At 42.3% G+C, this 27,173-nt stretch overlaps 1 protein-coding gene and 1 long non-coding RNA gene across 3 annotated transcripts; one reads left to right on the top strand and one right to left on the bottom strand.

The window, feature by feature from the left end:
• Positions 1-118: 118 nt before the first annotated feature.
• Positions 119-25,120, bottom strand: LOC139636828 (myosin-9-like). Of its 2 annotated transcripts, XM_071505188.1 has the most exons (43): positions 24,917-25,120; positions 20,103-20,293; positions 19,758-19,898; positions 19,485-19,641; positions 19,198-19,225; positions 18,654-18,747; positions 18,168-18,188; positions 16,787-16,879; positions 16,314-16,377; positions 15,707-15,805; positions 15,240-15,383; positions 14,510-14,605; positions 14,273-14,349; positions 13,885-14,079; positions 12,881-13,054; positions 12,536-12,709; positions 12,035-12,149; positions 11,445-11,635; positions 10,989-11,110; positions 10,609-10,678; positions 10,339-10,499; positions 10,070-10,178; positions 9,401-9,532; positions 9,000-9,206; positions 8,763-8,900; positions 8,493-8,616; positions 8,215-8,386; positions 7,805-8,017; positions 7,419-7,563; positions 7,112-7,318; positions 6,844-6,948; positions 6,065-6,217; positions 5,682-5,930; positions 4,844-5,056; positions 4,402-4,614; positions 4,080-4,241; positions 3,727-3,855; positions 2,783-2,871; positions 2,407-2,530; positions 1,958-2,166; positions 1,678-1,786; positions 1,356-1,528; positions 119-1,107 (listed from the first exon to the last, which is right to left on the bottom strand). In XM_071505188.1, the coding sequence occupies exons 2-43, from the start codon at positions 20,286-20,288 to the stop codon at positions 999-1,001; spliced, it is 5,886 nt and encodes a 1,961-aa protein (XP_071361289.1). In that variant the 5' UTR covers positions 20,289-20,293; positions 24,917-25,120; the 3' UTR covers positions 119-998. The 2 variants fall into 2 exon arrangements, with proteins under 2 accessions (XP_071361289.1, XP_071361290.1); XM_071505189.1 differs by lacking the exon at positions 18,168-18,188 and having other exon boundaries at positions 24,917-25,073.
• LOC139636837 (uncharacterized) lies at positions 25,082-27,173 on the top strand. The gene is made up of 3 exons (XR_011694475.1): positions 25,082-25,214; positions 25,880-25,914; positions 26,155-27,173. It is a non-coding gene; the product is annotated as an uncharacterized lncRNA (long non-coding RNA).

The raw sequence follows: 27,173 nt of genomic DNA, 5'->3' as shown, positions 1-27,173 counted from the left end.
CCCATCTCTGAGTCTGACAGTCACCGTTTCAGCTCTGTTGGAAAAAATATAAACCTACTCTTTAAGCTTAGAACTTTCTCATATTGAGTTTATTCACAGAAGAGATGAAAAAGTCAAATACATTTGATATTTTGTCAATTTATTGCATTAAGGCATTTGATAAAATATAGAATAGCCTTAAAATATTGGCATCAATATGAAATGTAATTTCTTTGATAATACAGTGTCAGGGTATCACATTGGACCTAAAACATGCAGGATTCAACATTCAGATACCCCTCTGCTGTGCAAAGCATAGCAAAAACAAAGTACAGTAAGAGCTGCTACATGACAACCCACCACCAATAATCACTAAAGTGTAGAACCAGTGAGAAATGATACATCAACCAAGCGATCATAGAAGACAGTACAAGATTTTCACCAACATTGTTGGAATTCAACCATATCGCTCTGAAGAACTGAACATTTTTCCAAACTCGTGTCTGTTTCGTCTGTGTTGGCATTGTGCAATTTTGGTTGAGGTAATAAAATTGAAAGGATAACACAGTGAGAGGAAGCGCATACAGCACAGATGCACGTTTATACTGACTCTAGTTTGTAACTGCACCAAATTTCCCCCAAAAAAGACCAATATTTGTGTGCAAAACAAGCATAAAATGACCAGTGTGTCTCCCTGTGAACAGTAAAGTAACAGCAAATTATCCTCAAGCACAAATAAAATGAAATTGCAATGGCTTGTTAGAAGAGCAATATTTTATAATATAACCATGAAGTAGAAAAATAGACCAAGAAGACTTTGTAGAAAAACATTGCTCACATTCACTGAGATGAATAAGATTTGGCCAAATATAAATGTATTATACGGGAAGTAACAATAAGGCTATAAGAAGATTGTCAAGGTGAATAAAAGGCTACAGAAGTCTCACTTAATAGCTTCTATGGCTAATGTTTTACTATATCTGCATGTTATGATATTTCCCCTCTTGGTGCTCCTGTGCTCACTCAGCTGGATTCTCAGGTGTCTCAGTCTGCACGTCCACATCCTCGTCACTGTCCAGGCCGGAGCGGTTGGTGGCACGCCGCAGATTGAAAGGCAAATCTCCACGTCTTTAAAACAAACAAATATTAGTTCAAACACAGTCAGGTGCTGCACAAATACTACACACAAGTATAAAAGATGAAACACTAAGTATTACTGAAGATATTAAAAAGATAATTGAGTGTATAATTATAATTTGATCACATCTGATCAAGGACGAGATGTCTGGATATTTACTCCCCAGAGTAGCTCAAACTGCAAAAGCCCTGGATCCTGAGTGCTCTACCCAGCTGTGAGTTGAAAACTAAGGCCCTACCTGAGCTTGCTCTTCAGACTGCTGACTTCACGGTTCATAGCGTCTGCTGATTCAGCAGCATCATCCAGCTCCCTCTGAAGCTTCCTGCGGTAGGCGTTGGCACGCGTCACTTCCTCCTCTGCCTCCTCCAGCTGGCGCTTCAGCTGACGCATTCGGTTGTTTGTCTTCTCCGCCTGCAGAGAGACAGGGTTCACTCAGTGGGGAGAGCACCAGTTCAACAACAAGTGCCATAAACAGCCAGACAGAAGATCAGCAAGGATTCAAGTCAGGATCAAACTCCACAGTGAGACTCCTCCCTTCTTTACAGCAGCATGAGGCTCACCTGGTCTTTGTATTGCTCCGTGTTGCGCCTCTCGTCGTCCACCTGGAGCAACACCTCTTTCAGCTTCTTCTCCGTCCGCCGGGCCAGCCTGGACGCCTGCTGACGCTCCCTGAGATGAGTTAAAAAAAACAAACAAACAAAAAAAAAAAAGACACTTTAGGATCACACAAAACACGGCAAACGGAAAAAAAAAAAAAAAAAAAGTTCCTTCGAAGTTTGTCTGCTTGGCTTACAGACCGACCAGAACAATTATACCACCGTCTCTTGCACTGGCACTCACTTTGACTCGATGTCGAGCTGTTCCTCCAGCTGAGCGATCTTGGCCTCCAGGGTGGTGATGGAGGACTTGTACTTGGACTTGATGGTTCCCTCAAGCTCCTGCAGTTTCAGCTTCAGCTCCTTGTTCTGGCGATCCAGCTGGGAGCGAGCCCCCTCCAGCCGCTGGGAGTTGCTGCGCTCTCCACCCAGCTCCGTGGTCAACTGCTCAGTCTAATGACACACACACACACACACACACACACACACACACACACACACACACACACACACACACACACACACACAGGAGAGAGGTGTTGTTAAAGTATAACCTACAGTAGTGACCTCAGTTCTTTTACATTTTCTTCTTCTTTGACAAATCTTTTTCTGAGCCTGTTGTCTTGTTAAACTGGGTTTCTGTGGCTCTTTCCTTTATCTATTCAACATATCTGAGATACTGTGCGTCCGTACCTGCAGCGTGGTTCTCCTCAGACGGTCGTTGACCATCTCGGTGTTGAGCTGCTCCTCCTCCAGCTCCTCCTCCAGCTGGGTGATACGAGCCTCCAGCCTCCTCTTCTCGTCGGTCAGCAGAGAACTGGCAGCAGCAAGTGAGGAAGAGGAGAAGTGATGGTTAATTTATGGAGACAAACTTTCCTTAAACTGGACAAAATGACCGTGCATGTACTGTATATCCATTGTGACCAACTTTAAATACAGTTTCTAAGCTTGTAATCGTTTAAAATCTGTATCCACAACATGTGGCAGCATTAATACACTGTGCAGTTGCAGCTTTAGCTCTTGTATTAAATTACACATTCGACAGGTGTTGTAATTGTTCGGCTCATACTTTTTGGTGTTGCTGTTGTTGATCTCATCCTGGAGCTCGTCTCTCTCGGTCTGGACCTGCCTCTTGAGTCTCTCTGCAGTGGCCAGGTCCTGGAGGAAGCAGAAGGTACGAGTATATTAAGACTTTGGAGGCTGTTGAGAGAGTTACCTGTAAAAAATATCTTGCAATTTGAGTCAAGTTAAGACGTTGGTCAATTGATATAATTAACCAAAAGAAAAAAAAAAAGTTATGGTTTTCCAATGGAACCCTGTTCCAGTGCTCGCCACTAATATCATGAAATATGTATTATGTGCCATCATTTTATTTATTCGTTCATTCAGTGTCTTTGTGAGATGTCTGTTTTCATGCAACAATTCCTCAAAGCAACCTTGAAGCCTGCATAATCATGACAGTTAATAAATGATTAAGTCCATAAAGTTATCACATATTTATAGAAAATGATGTGCTTTGATTGACACACATTAAACGGCATCTGGAAAAATGTTTTCAACTTGAGAAACTCCCAGAGATGAAACATCTTAATATTTCTACTAATTTTATCTGTGGGCAGCAGCTCAGACGACCACAACACTGCTCCATAATAATAATAATAATAATAATAATAATAATAATAATAATAATAATAACAATAACAACAACAACAACAACAACAAAATGTCTTCCTGCTGAACAAGAGTCAAAAGAGACACAATGGAAATCTGAGTGAACTTACTTCCAATGTAAACACTCAAAATTTGACAGGGGGTAATTATTCCTCTGGAAGGTCAGATCTCAACTTTCTACTGATGGTTTATTAGATAATATAAGTTTTATTTTTGCATAATGATGTCATCCTACAATATTACAAAAAGAAAAATGCCAGACCAGCTACTTTATCTACATCCCATCATCCAATCAGGTTTCAGAGATTTCAGCCTTTTTTCCCCCCTTTGTTACTCTCGTACCTCCTGGAAGTGCAGGGCTTCGGCCTCCATGGACTTGAGCTTCTTCTCAGTCTCCCTGGCCTCACTGACAGCTTCATCCCTGGACATACGCAGCTCCTCCAGCTCCCTCATGTGCTCTTTTGTAAGGGCCTGGAGAGTGGACACGCACACAGCAGTGCTGACATTAGATACCCATCACTGTAAGGGGTTTTAAACCACCAATCATATTCAATGAGTCTCCATATTTACTTCTATAGGTGCAGATCCAGATCCACTCATTCATTTCCCAGTCAAACTAGTGATCCACTTATGGATGATCCATGTTTGACTTACCTTTGCTTGTGTGCATGTGTGTGCATACATGTTTATTTTACCTGCAGTTTCTTCAGCTGTTTCAGGGCTTCATCACGGCCCTTGTTGGCAGCGTCGATCTGGAGTTCAAGTTCTGTCAGGTCCATCTCCAGTTTCTTCTTAGATGAGAGGGCCTGAGTGCGCTGCTTACGTTCGTCTTCCAGCTCGAGCTCCATCTCACGCACCTAAAGGAGAGTCGACTCGTAATTCAGCATTTTCTTGCAAACAATTGTACATGAAAATTTTATTTACAACCCTGCAACTGTTTTTTCACAACTGTGTGAAAAAAAAAAAAAAAAAAAAAAAAAAAAATTGTGTCAGAGATTTTAGTTTCCTCTCTCGTACCTGTTTAACCAGCTGTTTCCTCCTCTCCTCTCCCTGCTCATCTCTGGCCTGCAGGTCTCGGTCAAACTGGGCCTTCATGGCCTGCATGTTGACCTCCAGACGCAGTTTGGCGTCCTCTGTGGCCTGCAGCTCGTCCTCCAGCTCCTCCAGCTGAACTCTCATCTCCTCCAGCTGCTGCTCCATGGCACGCTTTGACCTCTCCAGCTCATGAACCTGTGTGCAAGGAGGTTGCATTGCACATATTCAGTGTTTTTCAGGCAATGAGGAGGACCACTGCTGCTGATGACTGAGCAACAACCGACTCAAATTTTTTAAACTCTTGCTTTAGTAAAACGTGAAAATCTTTCCAGGGTTGATATTTTTAGCAAAACCAATTTCCAAACATATTGAGACACAGTTCATCTCTTCACAGCTCTGCCTGAACACCAGTGTTTTCTCTTACACTCTTGCCGACATCGTCTTTGGAGGAGACCAGATCTTCCATCTCGGCTTTGAGCAGCTTATTGGCTCGGTCCAACTCGTTCTTCTGGTCTGTCATGGTCTCGAGCTCGCGGGCCAGCATCAGGGCTCGTGTTTCCTTCTCCCTGGCCTCAGCCTCGGCCTTGTCGCGCTCCTCAGCGTACTGAGTAGAAATAGTTTTCTCCTCTGCCAGCATCTAAGAAAAGTAGAGGATCAGATCAAGGAGGGCAGATAAGGATGTACATGACAGTCATGTTGAAAAAAGTGTATTTTTCTAATTGTCACTTTTTGATGAGCTAATAAAAAAACACCATGTTCTCAGCTTTGTGACATTTTCCCCATAATCCAAGTAGGAGAATCTTCTTAATCCATAAAGGAACATTTAGTCCTTCAAGCTTATCTAAGAACATTCAAGATCAAGATATTTGAGGATGAATTGTTTCCACTGCAGAACAAAATGTGGGATAAACATGAACTGAGCTGATTTAAGATTAAGTCTTTGAACAGTAGCATCCAAATAAACAGAAATCCTCTGCTCATAAGGCATCACTGGTTGTTAAGTCCTGTGACAAAGCTCATTACAGCAGCCACATCCTCTTATTGTTCTCAGGAGATCCATGTGACGCTTCACAGCTGCTGTCCATTTGTTCACGTGACACCGAGGTAAAGCAGCCGGGTTCATTCTTTAAATAAACTGTCAACAACAAACTAACAACACATCCACTGTTGCTTCCACGGTTAAAAACAATATACTGTTATCACCTTGTTGGTGCATTGAGCTGCTTCCTCATTGGTTACAGAATACACTGTTGACATGATACCTGGTCAAACTTCTTCTGCTTCCTCTCCAGGTTGGAGACGATCTGCCTCAGGTGGTCCTGGTCCACTAACAGGTCGTCCAGCTCCTGCTGTAAACGGGTTTTTGTCTTGTCCATTTTGTCGTAGGCTGCCGACTTCTCCTCCAGCTGCTGCATCATGTTGTCCACTTCCCGCTGGACTCGCTTGCGGCCCTCCTCTGCCCCCTCCAGGGACGAGGCCTCCTGCTCCAGCTTCTTCTTCATCTCTGCCAGCTGAAGACAGAAGAAAAGAGGGGCAATCAGACTGACTCTTGATGAATGGATCATAGCTACAGTGCAACAGGGAGAAGTCCTACAGAAACCCACCGACAAAGACTCAAGACTTAAGCATGAAACTGAGGACAAACCTGGGCCTGCAGAGTGGAAACCTGCCTCTCCACGTTCTTCTTGCCCTCTTCCTCTTCCTCCAGCATCTCCCGCAGGCCATTCTGCTCGTCCTCCAGCTGCCTCAGCCGGGTGGAGAGGGAGAGCTTCTGACGAGTCTCTTCTTGGAGCAACTCCTGGAGTGGGGAGACGGAGAAGAGACAAAAACAATTTTGCACGATGAAAAATCGGAGTAGCGGTGGGCGTTTCCTGTTTGCAGTTGTTACCGTGGATTTACAGAAGCTACCACTGGTTTACTCTGATGCTCATCTTTTCAGTCCACATCTAAAGTTATATGAGGAGCATCTTATTTTGCCTGCAATGGACATTGGAGATATTGAAAATTATATTGAAAGTGAAAGACAAATTTTAAAGAAATGTATTCAGATTTGATGGAGTTAATACTTTCAGAGGGAGAGTGATTTTTCATGCAAGTTCAGGGTTAATGGAGAAAAAGTGGAGATTAGGGCTGCAAAAAGTGATTATTTAAATTTCAGTTAATGTAAAAAATTCAGAAAATACTTAAAATTGCTCCTTGCAATATAATAAGTTACTCAGCTTGTCTCCAAATCAAAAGGGATAATTTACAATGTTACTGAGAGAAAAACAAGAACATTAAAGAAGCTGGAACTAGTGATTTTTTTTGGTTAAAAAATATCTTAAAGCATTAACTGATCATCAAAACTGTTGTCAAATCATTTTGATTAACAGCTTGATTTGATGCTGTAAGAATGTGTTGGATGTCATGCATTTGTGTCTGTACCTGTGTATCCTGCAGCTGAGACTCTATAGAAGAAAGGTCCTTGCTGGATTTGATGTTCTTGCCCTCTGCTTCACTCAGGAGGCCGTTTACGTTGTCAAGCTCAGACTAGACACCAGACAGAAAGAAGCAGTGATCATAGACATTATTTACTCAGCTACTGCATCCACTCAAACTGAAAGTTCATCACAAACATTTCACTGAACTCTCTCCAAGCATCCACACAGACCTCCACCCTGTAAACCACCTCTCAGACTCACTCCACCCATACCTGAATCTTGGTTATCTTGTCAGCCAGCTCCTGCCTCTGTCGCTCACTTTCTCCAAATTTGACCTGCAGTTCTTGAACCTGGGTTTCGGCCTTCTTGCGACGGTGTTCGGAATCTGCTTTGCCTTGTGTCAGAGTCTTCAGCTCGATCTGCACCTCGTTCCACTCACTCTCCAGGGCCTGCTTGGCCTTCTCCACGGACACCTTGTTCTGCAGGAGCGCCACACAGGAAACATGTTACTGGTGTTGTTCAGATAGTGGTGTTGTCAAGCACTGACATCTTAACCCTTGTGACCACAACACTGGTTACCCTTTTGGCCTGTTCAAGCTGTTCGTTGAGCTCGTCAAATGCCTGGTTGTGTTTTTGTCTCATGTCAGCCATCTGCTGCTCGTGGCTCTTGACATCTTCCTCCAGCGTCTTCTTCAGCTGGGCGACCTCCGTCTCTCGCTTTGACCTGGACAGAACAAAGAGGTGTGAGAAGACGAGACACTTGAAATTGGATGAATGTAGGACCTCCCTGATACCTTTATATGGACATGAGTTATTATCTCCCAAAATACAATATGTCCAGAATCATATGCGAGTTGGTGAGAACCTGTCAAACGCTTTGAGATTTAGAAATTCTCCGTCAACTGATCATTTAGATGATCAACATGTTTTTCCAAAAATCCACACGTCCCACAGCAGATTATTACCTCAGCTCCTGCTGTGCTGCAGTGGAGTCCAGAGTGTCCTCCAGCTCAGTCTTGAGGGCCTCCAGCTCCTCTCCCAGGTCCCTGCGTTGTTTCTCAGCCTTGGAGCGCGCCTGCCTCTCCAGCTCCAGATCCTCCTGCAGCTCCGAGATCTGGGCCTCCAGCTCCCTGATCTTCTTCTGGGCCGTGTTCTTGGCTGCAGCCTCCTCCTCGATTCTGGAGGTGCGGAGGGGGAGAGGAGGAATGACATTGACAGACAGGTACTCTGTGTGAAAGGTCTTGGAAGTGAGAATAATATAAAGGGGAACACGTCTCTAAACAAGTCATATTCAAAGTTGACATTTACTGAAACGGACACAGATTTTTCCACTGAAACGTTATCTTGACATTAAGACACTGAATGTGACCCTGACCTGGCCAGAGCAGCGAGGAGCTCCTCCTCCTTCTTGGCCAGCTGAGCTCGGAGTTCAGCGATCTGGGCCTGCAGGTCTGCAATCTGGTCGTTGAGCTCAGTGGAGTCTCCCTCAAGTTTACGACGGTTCTTCTCCAACTCCTGACGGTGTTTCTCCTCCTTTCTTAGACGATCTGTATGTGAGGAGACACAGAAACTCAAAAGTTGTAATTTAAAAATGCATAATACATTAAAAGGATTTAAAAGAGATAACAAGACAGGTAAACAACAGATTCTTGCCTTCCAAATCTGTGATCATGGCTTCATGTTTATTCTTGAGTTTCTGTAAACTCTTAGACTTCTCTTCCTCCTCAGCCAAGTTGGTGGTGAACTCAGAGATCCTCTCCTCCAGCAGTTTCTTCTCCTGAGGTTGAAGAAGAACAAGGAAAAATTGCACTTGTTTTCCCAGGTGAAAATATTTTGTTAATGACACCTTGACTGATATATCTTTGGATACAGAATCCATCAATACTGCAGAGCACTGCTTTAAACGAACACGTTGTATGAGACCTTGTTGAGTTTGCCGTTCTGGTCGTCCAGCACCATGTTATCCTCCTCAAGCTTCTTTAGCTTGGCGTCTGTGGTGACCTTCTCCATCTGAAGCTTCTGTCTGGCTCCTTCCTCCTCGTCCAGCTGCTGCTCCAGATCCTGGATGAACAACAAACAATTTGCCACATTCACGCGTTTAAAAAAATGTTTTTTTTTGAATCACAGATTACATTCTGTTTCCATCAGGACGTAACTGACCGTGATGTTCTGCTGCATCTTTTTCCTCTCAGTGAGCATCTGGGTGACTCGCTCCTCTTCCTCCTCCAGGCGAGACTCCAGGTCGTGCAGGATTTCCTCCAGCTCCTGCTTCCTGGTGGCCAGACGGGCCCTCATCTCCTCAGCCTCCGCACACAGCTCCGTCTCTGCCTGGAGCTGCTCTTGAAGAGCCAGCTTCTCAGCATTCAGCTGGCAGAGGGGAGGCACAGTCAGCGCGAGACCGAATGATTACAGCTGCATCACGCAAGACTTGTCATAATGATGCATGTGTCTGCAAGTTGTGATGTAACATTTCCAAGAAACTCTACAAATAAACTGGTCAACCTTCATAGATTTAACAGAAAACTAGGTTAGGCTCCCTCCATTGTTACAGAGGCTCCTACCTGCTGCTGCTTGGATTCATATTCTCTGAGCTGCTCCTCAGCCTGCACTTGTCTCTCCTTCGTCTTGATCAGCTCCTCTTCTTTGGCCAGCATCTCCTCCTCCTGTCGAGTCACCTGCAGCAGAGGCTTCACCTACAGGAAAAAAAGAGGAATTTACCCAACATTAGTGAAGCAGAGGATGACGTTTGGACTGTTCAGGGCCGATAAAATGACACCGCGGTGGGAAAATCTGAAAAAAGTCAAAATTTTAACAAATTTTGTTGCAGTATAACACAAGGTGAGTACTCTACAGACGCACAACTGAGATTCAATATTTCACAAATCTAAAGCCTCTCGACTCGGACTTGTTTAATCTGACCTGAGACTTGATTTGGTCATCCTCAAAAACCGAAAAAAAGTTTTGCTTTTTGGAGCAAAACTGTTACAGATAATTAAAAACATAACAGATACGCAGACGGTCACCATAACCTAATACACACCTGTGGTTTTAAAAGCCTAATAGTTTTATATCAGGCATAAATGTCTCTATTTTCCGTTCAGCTGTGTGAAGGATTCTTATTTACGCCTTTTGTTATAAAGAGCTTTTAGTGACCATGACACTTGAATGCCGTCCTGTTTTGGGTTGTGTGAACCTTCACTGAAACTAAACTGCCTTCATTCATCTCTTACCTTGGTGAAAAGCCTCCACCACTGCCAGTTCCTCAGTTTGAGGTAAGCTGCACAGTTCCTCTGGATAACTTTCATGGCTGTCAGCTGCTGCTGTCTCTTGGCAAAGGCTCTAAAGTAAAAAAACAAAACAAACATATTTGTCACTTCTTCAAGACTTGGTAGAAGCTGAGTGAAAAACCAAGGCATGTAATGATGTTTCCAACATGTGCAGATGTTGAGTAATAAAAATGTTCTCGGTGTTATGGGTTAAAAGACTTGATCCTTCGTACTTGCGGGCTACATATCCTCTGCACCAGGCCTGGAAGCTGATGATGACGTCGGTGATCTTCATGTCCCTCTCCTCCTCCAGGTGAGCCAGGACTCCAGCTCTGAAGAACACTTTACTTTGACCGATGCGGTACAGATTAGGGTCCAGCTCCAAAGCTTTGATCTGACGTGGAGAAGAGAGAAGTGAGTCAGTGACGAGTCCCGATGCTTGAATCAAGATAAAGAGGAGACATTTTCCCCTCTTACTTTTAAAGCTGATTTATTGTTATTACCATGAGCACACAGGCTTGTTTTCCATCCATGAAGCCCTTTGGAATAGCGTTTGGAGTTAGAATTTCATACCTGAGAAAGAGACAAGAATTAAAATATTTTTCTGCTGAACACAGATTATGGAGAGCAGACGTTCATATCTTTTAGACATTCTCTGCTGTGGTTACAGCCTCTCTGTGAGTGACTGTTTTGTCTTTTCCTGTGTGGGATGTGATGTTTGGAAAAGGACGGGGACGTTTATGGGCAGAGTCACAAAATGTTCTGAGGGAAGGATGATTACTTTAGGAGGGTATAAAGAGAAAAAAAATTATCTTGATGTATTTGAGTCTCTTTCAAAATAGACACACAGTAAAAAAAACAAACATCTGCTGCTGTCTGTTACCTCTGTCTGAACTCCTGGAAGACGATGCGGTTGGGGAAACCCTGTCTGCAGATACGAATCCCCTCCAGGACTCCATTACACCTGAGCTGGTCCAGAACCAGGTGAGGCTCCAGTTTACCAGCCTGAAGGAAACAAATACAAAGACAACAGTTAAAGACTTGTTCAGGAGCTCTTTTTTTTTTTTTTTTTTTTTTTTTAAAACCACAGTACAGTGATTTATGGTGACAGGCATATAAAAAAAAAAAAAAAAAAAAAAAAAAAAAATCTAATGGTTTGCAGTTCTTTCATGTAAAAATTAAGCCTCTCCTCTTCTTATTGTTTCTATGGGTAGAGGAGCCCAGCTCACCACCATTCAAAGCCCATAAATCTCCTTTTTAATACAGTGAATTTTCATACAGGCACCTGTGCAAATTATTATTATGTTTCGTATGGATTTCCATGTCTTTTGTTGTGTACCTTCTTCTCGTGATTGGGGATGATGCAGCGGACAAAGTTAGGGTTGGTGTTCCTGAGCGTGGCCATGAGGTTACCCAGCTGCTCCTTGTACAGTTGACCCACGGTGCGGAACATGCCCTTACGGGTTTTGAACGCACCGTGCATGGAGTCCGACATTCCCGCCACCTTATCCAGTCCCACGATACGGTCCACTGTGACAACAAATATATCAGTGTGTTTTATGAAAAACAAAAAAATCTATTTTAATTTCTCAAAATAAAAACATGTTTGTATGTCACATATGTAGAATATTCATACATTCACTCTGACATTTAACCAGCAATAAACTATTTACGGTTATTTTATGGGGACAAATCTAATCTTGTCTCCTGCACACTTGGTCAACAGTTGCATAGAAAAATTAAATCTTGTCAAAAAGATCTTCTTAAATTCTTTCACACTGTCAGCATCATGTTTGCTGCAGATATATGCAGTGTTTCAGTCCTGGACCTCAGTCTGACCTTCTCTGAAACGCTGCATCTCCAAGAAACATTTTCAAACCATGTTTGAAGCTGAAAGACATTTTGAATAAACTCAGTCACACCACTTACTGTCTCTCCACAGGTCAGCAGTAAATTTGTCTGTAGACTGGTTGAGCAAAGTGGCGACGCACTCGTTCAGAGGATCCATGTTTTTCATCAGCCACTCGTCTGCTTTGTAGTCCACCTGCACCAGAGGAGAGCCACATTCAAAATGAAGAACTGTGAAGTTGAGGTTAGCACCAAACCATTGTTACTTTAGGTTAGTTCCTTTCATTCTGGAGCACTGTGGACGTCAGTGTATGAGCTGTGTAACTGGTGAACAAGTTCCCCTTTATGCCAAACTTTGTTGAATATGTAACACACTAGATAAAGTTTTCTAGTTAAACGTGCAGATTAATTCTTTGTGTCTCTGATTCAATCAGCCAGCTAATTAATTATTCTTACAAAATACCTGAAAATGCAGCTAAGATCTTTGTGTGTGGGGGGGGGGGGGGGGGGGGTATGTGCATCTAACTGTAAATGCTCAAATGTCTTAAAATTAAAATCAAAACAAAGTTCAACCACAATGACCTTTCCAGCATAGTGTATAATGCAGAAATCAGCATCGTCCTTGAGTTTCTTGGGTTTCTGGAACTTGGGGTGCGTTCCCTGCTCCTGAACCACCTTCTCTACAAAGCTCTTGTCTGTGGCTTTGGGGAACCAGCACTCCTCATCCAGCAGAGCCAGGATTCCTGGTGGACCGGCCTTTGACGGAAGGTGGAAAAACAAACAGAACCCCGACTGGTTTAATAATCCATGTGTAGTTACAGGCCTCAGCTTGTATTACATAAATGTTTTCTGCAGAAAATACAAGCGTTAAGTGTTTCAACAAGTCAAGACAGATGCCATCAGCAGTATTTGTCTAAGACATCTTACATGTTTTTCAATGAGGTCGATGCAGGGCTGCAGGTCCAGGCCGAAGTCGATGAAGCTCCACTCGATGCCCTCCCTCTGGTACTCCTCCTGCTCCAGGATGAACATGGTGTGGTTGAAGAGCTGCTGCAGCTTCTCATTGGTGTAGTTGATGCACAGCTGCTCAAACGAGTTCAACTGCAGGAGACAATCAGAAAAACAAAATAAGGACTTTCAATTGGCCAACCTGCATTTCTGATAGTTTATAGACAAAACCACTAAATCAAGAAAGTAATCAGATTACTTGATGATGAAAATAACCTAGTTGCAGCTCTACAGTGACTGTATAGTATTTGTTATTATGCTTACCTATGAAATACCACAGTAAATTTAAATGATTCAGATTTTAAAGAAGGTGATTTCTGAATGAAGCTACAGTAGATCTTGACAAATCTATGGTAGAGGAGGAATTGTTTCTCTTTTTCCTACACAGACACAGAGTTCCTTTAGACTGTCAACCTGTCCCTCACTCTCTCTGCAACACAGACTGTATATAAAACTCAAATTCACATGACTTTATTATATGGTCAGGCAATTAAATTAAGAAAAGGAGGACTTCTTAACCTGCTCCTGAGATGACGACACAGTAATCAGATTATTTTGACCACAAAATAATGTGTCTCCTGTACTACAGGAGACCTCCAACATATGGAGAGACCTCTGGAGTCTCAAAGTACAAGTACACCCTGCCTCCCAAATCCACACTTCACACTACTTCTAAGCTGATTTTGTGAAAAGTGACAAGATAAAAGTATACTCAAAGGACTAAATGCATCTGATATGAGTGAGTTGTTGATGCAATGCACAAAGGAAATGGAGGATCAGAAAATTTTAAATACATTTTGGGTGATGGTGAAAGTAACATTACACCAATGCCAAAACAGCCCCACCTGTGGTTCTCTGTCTTTGATCAGAGAACCACAGTTATGATTCATAACCATCAGTCTGTCAAACCCTGAGCACCTTACCTCGAAGATCTCAAATCCAGCGATGTCTAGGATGCCGATGAAGGAAGCTCCCTGTCTCTTGGTCTTGTCCAGAGCTTTATTGATTCTCAGCACCAGCCAGCGGAACATCCTCTCATAAGAGGCTTTGGCCAGAGCCTCGACAGCAAACTCAGCCTGCTCCTGAGTCTGGGCCTTCTGGACATAGTCCCTGCCAACCTGGAAAAAAGAAAGTACTCCAATGTCTTACTGTGAAACTAAATTCATCATGACATGGAAACTGTCGCACTGACTGAAGAAACAGAAACCAAACACCAGGTTGAAGCAAATGTGGGAAAAAAAAGGTTAAAATAATCTCTCAGTGTGCAGACAAGACCCACATCAACCTTCATGAACTGATTACTATGCAGACCTTGATTCTGGGAGACAGGATGGCTCGGGTGAAGTCGGTGACATTGATGCCCAGCAGGTGACACACTTTCTGGGCAGCTGGGGGTGAAACATGGGGGTCACAATGGAGGATTATGGATGAATTAAGAAGGCTTAAGCAAATGGATTGAGACAGACGGCATGCACAGAGGAGATGATGATGATGATGATGGTGATGGTGTGATGATGAGGGTGTGTCTGTGTGTGTAAATGTGTGTACCGGTGTCGTCAGGCATGGAGGCCTGGTCAGAGTGACGCTCCTTCTTGAAGGTCATGTTCCCCAGCTGCAGCACAGCCGACACCACCTTCAACAGACCTGACCAACAAACAGAGGGGGTCAGTGTCTGCTGCAGAGGAAGTTACGTTACACCATGAATTCTGCAGAATAAGATATTTAAAATGCACTCCCTTAAAAAAAAAAAAAAAATGATTAGAATTTAATATACATAAATTTATAAATAAGCAGCTCTGCCATTATTAGTTTGATTAGTGGATTGACAGAACATTAAATAGGAACAATTCTGATGAGCAAAAATGACTTTGCCGATTCCAGCTCCTCGAATCAGAAGGCTTCTCTGTCATGTATGAGAGCAAACAAACTGAATAATGTACATTTTCTTTTAAATATTATTTTCCCCCAACTGAATATCTGGGTGTCGGACTGTTGGTAGAGGAGAACAAAACACACCGTGTGCATCTTTGAGCTCCAACAAACGTGTTGAAAGCATTTCCTCCTTCAAACACCTGCAAAGCTGAGTCGACCATTTTAAATACTGCATTGTTTATATCCATGTTTACTATATTGCAGTCTTCCTCTTCCCTGCCTTTGCTTGCACATGTCTGAATGTGACTGAAACTAAAGGTCAGTGGAATAGCAAGAAATCACCGGCGTGTCATTCTGGTGTGCATGCATAGAGAGGAAAAAAAAAAAAAATCATGAGGCCAGCTACCAATTCTTTCCTCTTCTGGGATGCTCATGATCTCAAAGGCGTCCATGGTCTCAGTGAACATGTCTGTGTCCTGCTGGCCGGGAATCGTCACGTTTCCGTTCGACAGGAAACGATACTTGCTGTAATCCTCCAGACACAACTCCGCTACACAGCGAAAAAGATGAGATAATTATTTATTGAGAATTGATCATTTTTAACAGTATTTCTGTAAGTGGAGGAGATTTGGTCCTGGAATTCACACCGGACGGCTCAGCTCTATGTGACTCTGCACCAGCAGAGACTGAGAAAAAGGAACCTCAGTCAAATCAGCTGTTTCACATGCACTTAAACCTGTTTTATAAGTGTCTTGGCTCTTGAACTGCAAGTCACGTTTAGCCGTCAACACAACCACTTGCAACTTTCAGCTCCTCTTTCATGCAGCCTCATTTCGTGCATCTACGCTGTAATAAAATGGTCTCAGTGCTCACAGCGCAGCTTCTCCCCTGCTCCTGTCAGCATGTAGTAGAAGACATGGAAGCTCCTCTCCTCTTTAGCTTGTCTGATGGCTCGAGACTTCTCCAGCAGATCTGACAACATTTTAGTCAAGGACACACAAATGCAGACGCAGCAGGACATCAGCATGTTTAAAATGCAGTATGGAAGGGCAAACCTCCATACCCCCACCTGGGCAAAATCCTGGGACTGTCTGCATGGCAACTACTTTGTGGTAATGTGATCAATTTAAAATTTCCACACCACAAAGCACAATTAACAACTCAAGTGTAAGGACCCTAAAGCTGCACGTACACCTGTATCTGGAGGCCGTGTCTGACAGAACGGCCTCATGTCAAACACTATTTTAATACTTTTAATGCGTCAGCTCATATCGTGGTTACATGGTGCATATCCTTAAATAAATCTGCAGAGTCAAATTAGCACTAACAGCAAACCTAGGGTGGGGTGGGGCAGTGTTACAGCTCAGAAATACTGATTGTTTGTCATTTTAAGCACAATGGGTTGGGGGAAGCTCACTTTTGCCCCAGGGCGACCTCGCAGCCCCTGTAGAAAATAAGAGGAATATTTTAAAAAGGATACACGTTTCAATGTTGGCTCCAACGATGTATCCATTGACATCAAAGTTGATCCTGATAAATTTTCCCTGAAAGAGAAAACAAATCAAAACATTTTAATATAAAGTGCTGAAACTAAAACAATGTTTTATGTCTTATATTAAAAAAAATAAAATTAAAAAATTTAAAAAAATTTAAAAAAAAAAAAAAAAAGGTCCTGAAAACCTAGTTTCTCAATCAGCTTCTTACACTGACTGTTGGACACAAAATAATCTGCTAAACTTGAAAAACTTTCATATCAAAGATGTGTGTATTTGTGTCTTTCTCTGTGCTCTTCTTAGTGGTTTGACATGAACAGGGCTGGTTGATAAATAATTACATTTATTCCACCTTTATTTTGACTGTTGCTTAATAGACATCAATTTTAATTAATTGTTATTTTGGAGAAAAAAGTTAAGATTTGAAACAAAGTTTTCAGGGGCTCAGAGTCATTCTTACGAATCTTGAGGAGTTGTCGTTCTTGACGGTCTTTGCGTTGCCGAAGGCCTCCAGGATGGGGTTTGCTTGCAGCAGCTGTTTCTCCAGTTCACCCTGATGGAGAGGAGACCGCATCAGAGCTCAGGGTCCAATAATCCTTTGGTGCTTTGGTACTTTAGTAAAGCAAGCACAACTTTCAAACCATGCATTTTCTTGCAGCACTGCACATCTTTCATTGGCAAATACAAACATAAGCTCACTGACTCATTGAGCTAATTAAATACTATTCAAGTTGTGTGTTTAAAAGAAACACCTCAGGGGATGCTATCATTCACCAATCAGCCAGACACCCAGACACACACACACACACACCCAGACACACACACACACACACACACACACACAAAGAGCGCTGCACATTCCAGCACACATTCCCGCAGCACAGCAAGCCCACTCAGGCACGAAAACCCTGTAAAGACGATCCCTGTCCATGCACGCACAAACAAGAGGACACAAGAAGCACACAGACAGGTTAGCCAAGATCACCAAAAGGAAATGCAGGAGTGCACTGTAACACCTCAAAAATATGCATACTGCTACATAACAAAGACAAAAAAATCGAGCCTGACCAGACTGAGAATAAAGATAGCTGCTGGGAGGGGTGGGACACCTTCACCTGATACAGCTTTAAATTAGGCACAAACACCGAGGTGTAGTCCAACCCAACATTTGAGTTAAACCTCAGACAAAGTTACAGCTCCACTGTTTTACTGAGCAGGAGGCAATAATCTTTACTCTCTGAACCCACTTCTTTATGAATGGAAAACTTTATTCTGTATTTTAAAAAAATCGTCTAAATGTTGTAGTTTTTTTCTTGGTTTTACAAGATGTTTCTGACATTTTGGGAAACACACTTATTCACTTCCTTGCAGAGAGATGAGAAGATTGATTCCACTGATGTGTTAACAGGAATATGAAGCTAAAGTCAGTAGCAGAGTTAGCTTAGCGCAGTAAAAACACTGAGAACAGAGAGAAACAGCTCAGCTCTGTCCAAGTGTAAAAATGAAAAACTCTATGTTTACAGATTATTTCTTACATTTCCTTGTTTGTATGGATTAAACAAAATGTGTTAATTTGTGAACTTCAGGTGCTGCTATGTGGAAAACATGGAAACATGAGACCTCTATCAATCTTCTTGTTTAACTCTCAGCAAGGAAGTGATTACGCTAATGTCACCAAAATGTTGAAATGTTCCTTTGAAGCAACGACCTGTATCTAAGTAATTTAATGCATTTCCTTCGATACCCAGACAAAGACAAGGAAACGTTTCCTGTTAGTAGAGTAGTGCATGTGCACACACAGTCGAGGCGCCATGCTGATGGAGTCAGAGAGATGAACTCACATGTGACAACACTGCACTGCCCTGGAGAGGAGGTGGAAAAGGACAAAGATCAACACATTTGATACCAACTTCAACAAATTACATAACTGCAGAGGAAACCTGGTGTCACCTGGTGAATCATTAAGACACGATTAATGACACTTTTCATGTGCTGCCTTGCGTGCACGCTCTCACACACACACACACACACACACACACACATCTGCGTTCTGCTTCACTTCGAGGCAGCGCAGGGAGGAGAGGCGGGCACGTAGAGGCCTGAAAGAGGAATGTTCAGTAGTCGCCGTACAGCTCACTCAACGGTACAGAGGCTAAGATGGAAATCTACGAAGAGAAGGGACATGGAGGCAGGAAAGATCAGGGAATATCAGGAGTGGAAAAATACAAGGGGTGGGGCTCCAAAAGCAGACTTGATACATCTGTGGATAAAAAAAAATTAGGAGTTAGGAGGGAATTAAAAAAGAAAAACAGTTGGATTTTACTGACCTGATCCTTCTTGGACTTGAAAGATGAAGCAACATGGGCAAGATACTGAATGACTTTCTTTGTGTTTTCAGTTTTTCCTGCTCCCGACTCCCCACTGCAGAAAAAGACAATATATGCAAAGATTTAGAAACATAAAATGCGTCAATCAGAGGGGTAAATTTTTTTTATAGACAGACGTAGTGGCCTGGGGCAATATTGATCTTAATTGTGAATTAAAAGCAACATTTTATTCAGCGATAAATACAAGATTTCCAAGGTTGAGAATGAGTTAGTTTAGCCTCTGTTTTTAAAGCCAACACGGGTGAGAAGTCCTGAAAATGCTGAGAAAAAAAAAGTAATTTAAATATCTACAATTCAAGCACAACTGGGCACACATCATCTGCTGATAACGACTAAGTGTTAAAAAATGTGGCTGAACTACACAGTGAACTTTGACTTATTTCTATCGGGTCTTGAGGGCTAAACAAAGTCCAAGCAGATGAAATACTGCACAGGAATCTGTATGAATCTGAACTGAAGGACCAACAAGAAAAGATAAACCTACGTGCAAAGGATGGACTGGTCCTCACGATCTGTCAGAGGAAGAGAAAGAAAAAACAGAACAGTCCAGATCAGAAACGAAGCTGACGAAACACAGGAAGCTGAAGTGAGGCTCAGTAATTAGCATAATAAAAAGCATAATTAGAATAATAATATGGTGAGTGACTGTTTGCCTCTAGTGTTTCTGTGGAAGAAGATGTGGAAATCAGTTGATTAACTGCCAATGATTTGACAATTTATTAAGCAAAAATGGATCCAGTTGCTCAAATATCACAGATCTCCGGCTGTTACCCTGCATCATGCTCCTGTAGGCCGTGTCTGTGATGGCGTAGATGTGAGGGGGCATCTCGTGCCTCTTCTTGCCCTTGTACATGTTCACTATGTCCTCAGTGTAGATGGGCAGGTACTTGTATGGGTTGATCACCACACAGAAGAGACCAGAGTATGTCTGGGTGAGAAGAAGAAGAAGTTACTGTCAGAGCAGCAGCGTTAACACACAGGTTGAGGGTGAACGGCTCAGAGGTGCTGCTACAGAAACACAAACATGCATCCACCCAAACTCACATAGATGAGGCCGGAGTAGTATCTCTCCTTGAGGTTGTGCAGCACAGAGGCCTCGTTCAGGCAGGTGAGCTCCGCCATGTCCTCCACCTTGTTGAACTTGGGTGGGTTCATCTTCTGAATGTCATCCTTGTTTACCTTCACCTGAGAGTTACAGAGACAAGACACCTGTCAGATGAGCCTCCTGAACGACGCCTCAAAGGATGAAACATACTGTTTGTTGCTCGTTTCAAGTAAACTTTTAGTTACTAGTTATTTGTAGATGATCATTAACATCAGATGAAAATGCTGGTTGGTTGCCAGTTAATTCATTTCAATTCATAACAAGAACAAATTCTTCTTTTTCACCTTCTTGCCAGAGTCCACCAGCTCCACCACACACTCTTCTCCATGCTCCTCTTTGACGGAGCCGGCCTCGAAGCCCAGCTTCTCGGAGGGGACCCACACCAGCTTCTTAGTGGCCCAGTCGGCCTGGGCCAGGGGGTTGTTTATCCCGCCACGGTCCCCGTACAGGAACTTGTCTGCGTCCGTCATGGTAGCTTTAAGACAAAGCAAGAGAATATTTTAAACAAATATGAAACCATTATGAACGGCGTGAGGACCAGGCTTCGAACGTCACATAAAAAAATAAAAATAAAAAAATCACTTTATATTCTTCCCATTTTCTATCATTTTTCATTCTATCTGCATCAGTTTTTTTTTTACCACTTCAATAAATTTAATTTCCTCACAGATCATCCAAACAACAACAACAACAACACAAATGAAGACTAAGACCAAAATTATTTAAAGCCCCAGTTTTTTAACCTACAGTAACATATTTAAATGAATTATTCTCTAGTTTTTGATAGCCCACTTTATTTTGCAGCAGTTGGTTTAAAGCTCCTCATAGCTGTGGCCAAAAAAAAAAAAAAAAAAAACCTTGATAAAAACTGGCTTCAGTATTTTATTTTAAATTTGACTGTGCAAAACCAACAGACGGTGCAACAGCATCACGATAAGTTCGAGCAGCTTGGAGTCGATGCTAAAGAGTCTGAGTCACTTAAACATTTTGCACATTTCATCATTGCGCAAATAAAAAAAAACAAACATTAAAAAAAAAAAAAAAAACTGTTTCACCAGCAGCCAGGCGTCATTCTGGGCTGTGACTGTGTATTTTGATGCAGATCAAGGGTTTGGGCTCTTGATTTCAGACACTGACAGTATAACTGCATCATTTTGAGTCCTGTAGGACACATTCTTCAATAATGTAAAAGTAAGTAAGTGATGTTCGGAGGTGGGGTTCTGAACTTTAACTCTGCTTTTTGAGCCGTCAGACAGGTGTAACTTTGACTATGATTCTCTGTGGTGTTTTGATGCGTTATACTGAAAATTATTTATTTAAAATTACTTATTTACATACAGACTGGAGACAGAACTCTGTAAACACCTTTCAGCTCCATGTGACTAAAGAACCGTCTGCGTCTCTGGAAACTTCTACAACGGACTATTATTCCTGCTTGTCATGCGACTGAACTGTCACTCGTGTGCGACGATACATCCATGTGTTGTTTTATTGAACTCAGGTGTGTGTGCTTACACAAACTCACACACGCCGACAACACTCTCCAAAGATAATGACATTTACCGCGGCGTCAGGAGGTAACCGGAGGTACAGCACAGGTTTGGGCACATTACCTGTGCAACAGCTGTTACTTCATGTTGTGTCACTGTAAATATTATGAGCATGCAAATTATTTACCTGTGACCTATAAACCTAACTGTGCACTGAGGCTCTTCAGAACAGACCAATGTAGATTAAATGGTTGGAGAAGCGCAAGAAAAACAATCCTGATGCTGCCAGTGTATTCGTGACCTGAGGCTTGACACAGTCAGACAAAACAATTAGTCACTTTTCAGGTGAGCTCTACAATACAACTCTCTCTCTTCTTCTACCTGTCCATCCTTTATTCCCTGTGCGGCCCACATTCCTTCCTCACCAGCTCATTACACAGAATTCCACAAATTCCCTGCTCCTTCTCCCACTGCTCATTATCCACAAATCCTTTCACCTCCGCAATTTCCGCCAAAAGATAATAAATGTGCAGCCATTACAAAGTCTGCTCCGGGACAAAGAGGCTGGATCTGTGCATTTAGAGCCTCTAGTCGTTTAAAGTTTGGTAAGTGTCCTGATAAAGGTCGTGGAGAGATGCTTTGCAGTCAGAGGCAGGGAGGAATGTCGGGAGCAAGTCTGGGCAGAGAGAGAAATGTCATTATTCCCCAACCACACCCCGGAGAAAGACTCAGCGCCTCATTACAAAAAATTCAAATGCCTTTAAATAATAAATATAAATCACCTGGATTCTGCTCTGACCAGCAGCATCTTAAATATGTTGTTTACAATATATTTGAGACGTGGCATTTTCAAGAGGGTCCTGTACATAATTTACCGTTTCCCAAAGTGTGGATTTAATGTGTGACAGGACTTTGTTCCAGTCAAAGGCAGAGGAACAGAAAACCAAAGACAGTGATTCCCAACAATTTTAGTTTTTGACCTCATTAAAAACAAAGCAACATTTCCTCATGTCTCCACAGGTTCAAGGTTGACTCAAACTAATAAAATACTATTACTAATACAGAACTGTTCCCTCCGTGGATTGTCAGATTAACTATCCAGTGTTTCACAATAATAAAAAAAAGATTGCCATCATTGCCATCTTATCAATATCATCTCCTGAGCACAGACTAATCTTACAACCTCCAGGTTGGGAACCATGAGAGGAAGGGAACAGAGAAGCAGAGATGATCTTTAATAATAAAAACACTGGAGGAAAACGGCTGCAAGAACCTCTTCAAATCAAGTGGGCAGCTGAAATGAAATAATTTTACAATTAATATTAATCAGTGGCATGTTCTTGCATTTAAAGACAGATCATTATGAACCTCATACATATCACTAACCTGCTTACATGTAAAAAATGTTCTGGACAAATAATAAAGTCCACACCTTGATTCATTTTTTTAAACAGGCATAAATGTTTGGACATGAATGTAGAGCTGAGCCACCTCCCCTCAGGTGGAGGATGGATGGAGGATGATGGTGTGTGTGTGTGTGTGTGTGTGTGTGTGTGTGTTTGTGTGTGGAGAGAGATAAAGACACACAGGAGTGTGTGTGTGTTTATAGAGTGAAGGATAAAGGGATCAGTGCACAAGGTGTCATCTGCGTCTCTCCTAAGTTCATTATGTGCTCAGACTCTTGAAGCTCAGTGGGGGAGGAAGACGAACATGCCGACATGTCTCCTGGTTTTATCATGTAGCACGAAAAAACTGCAGCTTCTGCAGAGGCCAGGAAAGACTAACAGCATCACAAATTTACAGTGAGTATACGAGGGCATGAACGCACCATGAATAATCTAAACTAAAACCACAAAGTGACCACACGCTGAGCCTACACCGAAAACTTGTGACATTCTCATGCATGGCTTCACTGCTAAGAGCTATCCATGGGCTAACTTCCTCAGGAAGTTGCACAAACTCTGCCTCTGCACATTTTGACACAGGTTTCAAAATGACAACACTCACGACTTCGATATTCATGTCTGCTCTTGTGCATCGATTCTCCTACCTTTCAAAATCCAATCCGGTCAAAACCCTGCTGAGGTCAGGATGAAGAATAAAATCTTCAGTGTCTGACTGGATGAGTTTCAACCAACATGTAAACGCTAGTTTAACCATGTCTGGGTGACCTCACCTTATTAAACCTCACAGCTTCTGGATGCAGTTATCGCTGCTGATGCATTCCCACCGTCTGCATGAACCCGTTTAATCCACGTCTCTTGTGTTCTTCGGTTTTATCATGCACGTTTAAAACAGAATCTCCACTCTCCTGTTCTTGGCTGCCAGTCAATCCCAGCTTTACCTGGGCTTCCATGACCCTAACCTAACACAGAGCACGAGCCCTGCCATCTGCAGCCCGTGCTGCTGGGGTGAGGGACCGAGAAGAGATGCACAGTGTTGTGGCTCTGACATCAGGGGATTAGCCAAAGTATGAGAGCAGCGAATGAGAAGATGTTTGATTTCTTAAATTATCAGCTCTGGGGTGGGGCAGGACAGGTAGACACAGTCTCCTGAAGATGGCAAAAAAAAAAAATTGGGAGAAAAGTTTGAATTTTTAGTGTAATAAGATGTTTCCATTTGACTTTATGTATAAAAGCTGTATCCAGATGTAGCAGCAGTGCTGTTTAATGTCTGAGCTAAACCAAAAGAGGAAGATCACATTCTTATCAGCAAACTATAGTCACAAGTCATGAGCAAAAATATGCCTCAGCTCATGGTGAGAATTCATGACAAGGAAACTCATCAAAAGCCAGAAAGTGAATACATGTCAATATTGTATTTTGATGATTATTATTATTATGTTTTGTAATTTTAAGGGAAGACACACACACACACACACACACACACACAGTAGCAGCAGGGTGTGTACAGTTTGTATTTAAAAAAAAAAAAAAAGTCTCATCTCATGCAAACCACCTGACAAACAATTAGACATCTGCACTGCCAGATCTTCACTAAGTAAATATATAACAGACATAAGCTTAAGTCTAAACAGTGAAGACCTGCAATGAAAACATGAATTTTCCCCAGACAGCAGGGGCCTGTTGTTCCTGTCGGTATCACTGAACAGATCATTACGTCCCGCTCAACAAAGGAAACATGCAACCTGCCCTAAAATGTGAGATTCAAGTTGTGTCTGTGCAAGTGACCTAAACACTTTGAATGTGGAGAACAGACTTTTATCGAGCAGATCTTTACATTCTCTCTAAAGAGAGATCTGGTTGGTGGAGCTGCTTGTTTGTCTTGGGCATCAAAGAGAGAGGCGCTATTGGCTGCAACAAACAGGCCTGAAAGGGTTAATCACAGTATAAAATGCATGATCCGCAATAAACACTAGAAATAATTCAATATTCTAAAACAATCCTGTAACAACTGGGCATGCGCGGGTTTAAAGGGCCCCTCAGCCTGATGGGAACACCTGGCCAGGTGCGCCACATTTCTCATCTTGAGCAAACCCAGGTGATTTCCACCTGCTTTATTTCTGGCGTTTCTTTCTCCACTAAACTCTAAAAAATGTTGACTGCACATGAGCTGAAAACCATCCGCTTTACCCCAGCCCGCCTCACCTGGGGTTCAGCTGCAGGCACCGCAGGTGAGCTCGGGTCCTCCTCCGTCCGTGTTCGCGGCAGCGGCGTCCTGCTCGACGGCGCTTGGCTCATGAAACGAGAAGCTGCTCAGGAAGAAAAGCCTCTTCTCTTCTTCTTCTCTTCTCTTCTTCTCTTCTGCTCTGTCTCACGCCCCAGCTGCTCAGGCGTGGCTCTGCGTGGCTCTGCGTGGATGGACGACCCGCACCTTTGATCCAGGTTGTTCAACGCCCCGCCCCCCTCCTCTCACCGCGGTGTGTGCTGCGTTCAAGAGCTCCACGTAAGAAAGATGATGCTTCATGAGCTTCTCAATCAGTATGGTCGATCTTTGGGGTGTGGGGGTATTTGTGATCGATGTTTTCATTAGTTTGAACATAGTAAGCTGGTGACACAGTGTATTTTTTTTTATTTCGTTCAGAAATGGTTATTTCCTACATGGTTTATGTGTCTTGTTGTGTGTCGTGAAGGCAGCATTTGGATACAGGAAGTGCTGCGTTCACTGACGTCTCTGGGGGTGATGTAGCCAGGTAAAACCAGCCAGGTTTTTCATCAGAAAGATCAATAAAGTTATTCTGTCAATAGTGATGAAAGGAAAGATTTTAAATGACTGAAGCGATTGGTCGACAAATCAATTAAGTCAATCAACAGAAAATGAATCAATTAATCATCTCAGTCATTTATGAAGCAAAAAGTGCCAAATATTCTGATTCCAGCGTCTCAACTGGGAGGATTTGCTGCTTTTTCTCTGTTTTGTATAATAATAATAATAATAACTTTTTTAATAATAGGTGTCACCTCTTATCAGTATTTTCTGACATTTTATAGACTAAACAATTAATGGATTAGTGAAAACAATACAGGAAATGAGATGAATTAATTGCAGTGCTATTCTCAATGATTATCTGCACATAACTTACAAATATATTTTATTTTTTCATATTTCAGTTTTGGACATATCTGGACCCAGTCTGATGTGCACAGTATGTAAACCTCTTTGCAAGTCTTAACATGATTCCCTCATTACAAACCTAATAAAACCTATTGTAAAGTTAAACATAAACCACTGTACTCTTATTGTGAAAGATTTTGAGAAATGATCAACAACACGATCACCTACTATAGCAAGAATGGAGTATTTGAGATGTGTTGCAATAGAGTTAGTGATTTTGTAGCCTGGTATGCGGTCCTATATGTGTGTGTGTGTGTGTGTATGAATGCAGGGCCTCGTCTGTACCTGCAACAGAAGCAGGGGTGTGGCACTGCTGATGTGTCCATGGTGGAAATCAGACAAAACAAAACCACATAAGTGGCTGTGGAGAGAAGAAACACATGTAAAGAGGGTAAACCAACATGAAAGGCGACTTCTGCCCAGAACATGTTTTTATATTCATGTTTCAATGGTTTTATTGTCACGCGCCGATGGACCCAAAGACACATGATGCAAAAATACAGTATTTCTTGTTTCCTGCTGTTGTATTCTCTCTGTAAAAACAAATTAAAGACTAATATTTACCAAAGCAAAACTGACATGAAGCAAGTACATTATAAAACATATCCCAAACAAGGGGAAATGTATACCTGCACTCTGTGTCCCATCCACCAATGAGCTTTTGTTCTAATTCCCTACCATATATGGTCAGAGAGCAGCCAGAGAAAGAAAAAGATCTCCAGAAAAGAGAGGAGGCTGCCTCACAGAGAGGTGGAGGGAGGCGTGGACTATTGTTGTGTTTTGCTTCTTTTTTTTTTTTAGCTGTGGTGTAAAGTTTCTTTTCAAACCCTGTCATTATGTGAGCCCCGGTCCTCCACTGTAGTTTCATATCTGTCACACATCAAAGATGAGCTGATAAAAACGTAGGGGCGGCATGTGGCAGCATGAATGAAACTGAACTAGGACACACACACACACACACACACACACACACACACACACACACACACACACACTGTTAGCATTATAAAGTGTGTACATACAGTAAGCTTTCTGATGTTTCTGAGAGGTAACAGATTAGCTGACATCTTCAACAAAAAAAAACTTGCTGTAGACATATAACACAACAGCTCATGTTTCATTTCTGCAAATACAGAATCTGCCCACAACAACCTGCCTGAGTAACATCTCCAACCACTGCTGATCCAACTGTTTCTCCTGAATCTAAACTACCAGTATGTCCATAAACTTTTCTTAAAAAAAATCATTATTTAACAATTGCATTCATTTGAACTGTTTGACTTTAGTGCA

Source organism: Trachinotus anak, unplaced genomic scaffold (genome assembly GCF_046630095.1).
Source record: "Trachinotus anak isolate AG129_WGS33_773 ecotype Australia unplaced genomic scaffold, CSIRO_AGI_Tana_v1 ptg000019l, whole genome shotgun sequence".
Classification (NCBI taxonomy): domain Eukaryota; kingdom Metazoa; phylum Chordata; class Actinopteri; order Carangiformes; family Carangidae; genus Trachinotus; species Trachinotus anak.
Note: the sequence above shows the minus strand (reverse complement) of the source record. Positions and strands in the feature narration are given on the sequence as shown.

Excerpts from the sequence above, each read along its gene's own strand:
- LOC139636828 (XM_071505188.1), bottom strand. The coding sequence starts at position 20,288 with ATGACGGACGCAGACAAGTTCCTGTACGGGGACCGTGGCGGGATAAAC. Across the intron at positions 12,710-12,880 it reads TCGACCTCATTGAAAAACAT|GCCGGTCCACCAGGAATCCT; the intron begins GTAAGATGTCTT and ends CTTCCGTCAAAG. Across the intron at positions 1,529-1,677 it reads CGGAGCAATACAAAGACCAG|GCGGAGAAGACAAACAACCG; the intron begins GTGAGCCTCATG and ends GTCTCTCTGCAG.